Genomic DNA, 5000 nt, shown 5'->3' with positions numbered 1-5000 from the left:
CTCTAGGTTCAGCCAACGGGCAGCGCAGCACAACCCTCATCCTACACGGATGTGTTCACCGATCTCGATCCGCTCGGTACCGGAAAGATCAAGCCGTACATCGATAAGAAGTATTTCTTCCAAGAGCTCAAAAATCCTCCCAAGAAAGTGCTGAAGGATCTGTCGGGCAAGGATACGGCCACGTTTAATGCCAACTTTGCCTCCGATGATCATCCACTCGGTGGTAGCGGTGGTGGGTCGATGCTAAATGCGAGCAACATCTCAACACTAGCCAGTGGTAGTGGTGAGCTGTTTAAAGCAAACTTTGAGGAAGCACAAGCTAAGATGCACGCTGAGCCACCACCAATGGTGGCGAGTGACGATGGTGGTGGATTAAGTTCCTCGAAACAGCAGCAACAATCGACCACGCTCGAGACATCGCTAGGTGCGAGTGGTCCAACCTCCGCTACAAAGAATGTCGATCTCTTTCAGGAGGATGAGGACTTTTCGAAGCTACAGCTTGATCCTTTCGAGGTGCACTTTTCCCGCAATGCCTCACCGAGACCACCGGGGCCATCGCAACGCGGCGCTGAGCATCGGTCTTCGGATGGTGGCGAGGAGGGCGTCGGTGAAGGTGGGCTCGTCGGTGGTAACCGCGGAGAGGAGGAACCTTCCGAAACGACGGGGGGCAAAGCCGGTGTATACAATGGACCACTGCAGGTTAATCTGCCACCCGAATCCTGGGCCAGTTACATTAGCCAGAAGCGCCTGGAACGTCAAACTTCCGAAGCCAATGCCCAGCAGCTGTCTGGAATCGGTGGGTCTAGTGCGGGTGTTAGCTCAATGGCCCGCAATCGACCGGCAGCCAGCAGCGTGTTCAAGCAAAACACGGTCGATGTGATCTCGAGTCTTAGCTCCAGCTCGAAGAAGATGAAACCGAACCTTTTCGGGCAGAAGTTCTCGAAGCGTGACTCAAATAGCATCAACATGCGGCGTCTGCAGGAGAGTGATTCGTTGAGTGAAACGGAAACGGCTCCAGAACCACCACCAAGGCCCGATTCCGCCTCCCACATTGAACCACCTCCGTTGCCACCGAAGAAACAGTTTGCCGATATCGTGATACGGCCCTCTCCTCGATCGTCAGCCTCACACAACGCGGGTGTAGGAGGCAACAGCAGCAACAGCTTTGGTGATCGTGGATCTGCTGGAGGTGGTGGTCAGCGGTATGATTACGTTGGCTCAAAGTACGATAGCAGCACAAACCGTTCGTCACCTCAGGCCACCGGTGGTGGCAGTGGACCAGCATCCGATGCACCTCCATTGCCACTACCATCACGAAAGGTTGGTCGTACGTCGGCGGCTGCAGGTGATACGATCGGCCCGGGACGGCCACCGCACCGGAAATCGAATGAGGAAGAAGATTATCTTACACCAATCGCCGGAAAACCCGACATTCCAACGTTGCTGCCACCGCCACAGCGTAAGGATGGTTCCAAGACAACACGCTCAAACACACGCAAGCAATCCGAGACGGATCCGCGTAATCTCGACGAACCGACACCTCCGCCGACCTCAAAATCGCCGCTCAGTAGCGTGTTCTCGAAGGAACCAGCACTCCATTCTCATTCGAAACAGCATCAATCGTTGGGTGGTATAGGTTCAGGGGCCGGTTCTTCATCCTTCCTGCCCGACATCACCCTTAGTCAATTACTGACCCTCGGTATCGATGAGCTAGCCGCGAAGCTGGGCGTCCCAGTGTCCAAGCTCAGCACGATGACACTCGTCGAGCTGACCAGCTATCTGTCTGAGTTTATCGAAAACAGCAAGCAACCCACGACCGGATCAATAGATGGCGGTTATCCGGATGCGGTTGCAGGTGGCCGGGATGGCAGTGTCAGCGAGTCACCCGTGTTCAAGGTGAACTTTGATGATTCCAACGAGTTCGTGGCCAAGTTTGACGATAACTTTGGCGAGGATGATCACCAGCATCAGCAGCAGCAACATCGAGGAGCGGGGCAGCGATCCATCGGATCCTCGTTTGTGGCTAACTTTGACGAACTTAATATGCAGTCAACGACGGCTTCAAGAAGTGGTTTTGGCGCGTCATCTCAGACCCAACCTTCAGCACCATCAGTCTCATCCACTTCCGTCATCGATAAGTATGCTGTGTTCCGTGAAATAATGGATCAAGATACGGGCGGCGAGCCTGGTGCCGGCAGCACTGGTGGGGATTCGGATCGTGAGCAGGAACACACAGGTGCAAATGGTGGCCACGGACGGCTTGATCTGCAGGCCGAAGTGACGACGGAAATGAATCGACTATCACCGGCCTTCGCTGGTGAAAGTTTGTCTCCATCGGCCACTGGTAGTGGTGGCACAGCATTCGGATTACTAGCCGGTACTGGAAACACGGCCCCACTGTCCCAGCTACCGATGACGAAGATCGATACGAAGATCACGGAGGTGATATCGCAGGCAAAGGATCGCTATGCCGCTCTTCGGGACATCATACTAGTGGAGGATCTGTTCGAGAAACCCGCCCCGATGGCACGGGGTGAATCGTCCTCGTTCGAGGAGCGTGACGCAGAGCTGGACGATGCCAAGTTTGAGGCCAACTTTGACGATATGATTGCTGTGGTAGGTACCGGAACGGGCGATTCTCCGGGCATTAACATCTCCGACGTTTCCGAACCGTCGAACGTCGAGCTGGACGACGTCGTTATGCCAGTGGTGGAGGGTAGTGGAATGGCGCTATCGGGTTCGTTCACACGCATTTCGAACGCTACACCCCGGGAGGATCTAGAGATCGATGAGCTGATGCAACAGGCCGTTTCTAATCTGTCGTTGCATACCAATGATCACCAGCTGTCTGCGCAGCAAGGTTCCAGCGCCCAACCGCAAAGTTTGACGGTGAAAGGCAGTCCGATGCAGGTGGCACACAGTTCCACCTCACCATATCGACCACCGACGTCAACCTCGACGACACTGTTGAACGATATGATCGGACCTCACGGTAGTGGTGGACGATCACCGGCGTACACACCAGAGGGAATGCATTTGGGGCCAGCTGGGAAGACAGGAGGAGGTACGGTGATCGATACGAGCACTTCACCCATTCCGCTCGGTCCGAAGCAAGGCATGCCAGCTCGTAGCCCAATACTGAAACCATCATCGGGAGAGTTACAAAAGAGCAGCAGTAGCGGTGGTGGTGGAATGAAAAAGAAACCGACACCGGCTCCTCGTGGCACCGGCACCAGTGGTCAATCGTCGAGCGAAAAGCGATCATCCGGATCGGTCAGTGATGGGGATGATGAAACTTCACCAGAGGCTGACAACATCGAAGGTGAGTTGACGATGTATCATAGCAACTACTTCATGTAATACCATGGCATTTCAAAGCAAGCTGTGTCAAGTGCTTTTCAGTACCTTCGGGAGTTTCGCAATGTTTTGAAACAACGACTTTCGACATCGACTCGTTTCGACTACATAAGACTACGATTTACCACTACCCCTTTTTCTCAATTTCCACAGGAGGGAAGAGGTCACGCAACACACCTACCAATTCGAACGAATCATGGGCCGTCTTTGATCAACCGGAACCGCCGCTGCCGCCGCATTCCTCGAAGCGGCAGGAACTGCGCCATGAATCACGACATGAATCAGCAAGAAGTGAGTATCGATTTCGTGCTTTAGACGCACCACGGTTTCCTCTGCTATTGGCATTAATCGATCCGTTGGCGTTTCCAGGGGGCGATAAGAATGGACCGGATTCACCGTGCTCGTCGGATCCGAAGGACGAGTGGACAAAGGCGGCCGATTTGCGCGAATACGGTCGACGGTGGCCTTCGAAGGGAGGCCATACATCGTCATCATCGCGTGACGTGAGTCCGTGGGACGAGGAAGGGCCCGACTTCAGGAAAAGGCATCTGCACGGTTCGCAATCATCGCAACCGCCACTGCCACCGTCACATCATCATCAGCAGCAGCATCACCATCACCATCATGCAACGTCCGGGGAACGGTATCACCATCCGCGAATGCCACCACGACGTATCAATTCCAACGACGAGGACTACGAGGATGAGCTGATGAAGGAACAGCAGCGTGGCATGCGACGGCGTGGTATGAAGGGTGGCGTTGGTTCGCGGAGCCGGGATAACTTTGATGATGAGCACTGGTACCACGATCATCATCATGCGACGACCTGGTCTTCGCCGACCGAGGACGACGAATCACGGGCGCACGCCGGTTCACGATCGTTCGATCGAAACGCGTACGAGCGCAGTACGTATGGTCCACCGTACGAGAAGCGGGAACCAAAGAGCCTGCCACCGTATGATCGACGCGATTACAAGAGCTACGATGGCGGTAAGCGGAAGTATTACCGCGAGAGGGAACAATCACGTGGCCGATCAAGCTACGACTACGATCCGTACACCGGTGGTGACGGAGGCTATGGTGGCGGCAGTGGTCGGGGCCGTGTGGATTACGATGATACGTATGGGTGCCGCGGTGATGCCCGAGAGGCTCGCGAGTACTTCTACGACCGTGAACGGAAGAGCTTCGATCGCGAGAGCAACGAATCGTACGATAGTCGTGAGCGACGGAGCGGTTTCGGTAGCGGTGATCTGTACGGCAGCTTGGACAGCCGGGCCGAGTATCGAGAGCAACGGGATCGAGATCGCGATCGGTATCTGTCGCTTGATAAGGGTCGCTCGCTGCGGCGCGGAATGCGTAACGCTGGTAGCGCCCGGCTGGACCAAGAGCTCGACCAAGACTCGGAAGGAGATCTGATGGGTGGTGGTATGATGGGTGGTCGATCGTCCACCGGTGGTGTAGGGCTCCGTGGACCCGATGGCGGTGTCAACAGCTTGCATCGTTCTAGTCAAAACATCGGGCGCATGGGCGGCGGCAAACATGGCCATGGGCAGCAACAGCAGCAGCAGCAACAGCTGATGGACGACGATGTCTGGGGTGTGGCTGCCAAAGGTGCTGGGGCTCCCTGGAAAAGGCCATCCAGT

The 5000-nt window shown here is 55.4% G+C and overlaps 1 protein-coding gene across 2 annotated transcripts in view; it reads left to right on the top strand.

Annotated features, from left to right (window-relative positions):
• LOC125956820 (protein disabled) overlaps nucleotides 1–5000 on the top strand; it is a 12632-nt gene that overhangs the window by 3788 nt on the left and 3844 nt on the right. For both annotated transcript variants that reach the window (XM_049689039.1, XM_049689038.1), the window contains exons 6-8: nucleotides 7–3322; nucleotides 3511–3648; nucleotides 3727–5000. The exon at nucleotides 3727–5000 is cut by the window's right edge and continues 3844 nt beyond it. In XM_049689039.1, the coding sequence (XP_049544996.1) occupies nucleotides 7–3322; nucleotides 3511–3648; nucleotides 3727–5000 (4728 nt within the window). The remainder of the gene's footprint in view (nucleotides 1–6; nucleotides 3323–3510; nucleotides 3649–3726) is intronic.

The sequence above is a fragment of the Anopheles darlingi genome, chromosome 3, assembly GCF_943734745.1.
Source record: "Anopheles darlingi chromosome 3, idAnoDarlMG_H_01, whole genome shotgun sequence".
Taxonomy (NCBI): Eukaryota; Metazoa; Arthropoda; class Insecta; order Diptera; family Culicidae; genus Anopheles; species Anopheles darlingi.
The sequence above is the reverse complement of the archived record's forward strand: the minus strand, read 5'-3'. Positions and strand labels throughout refer to the sequence as shown.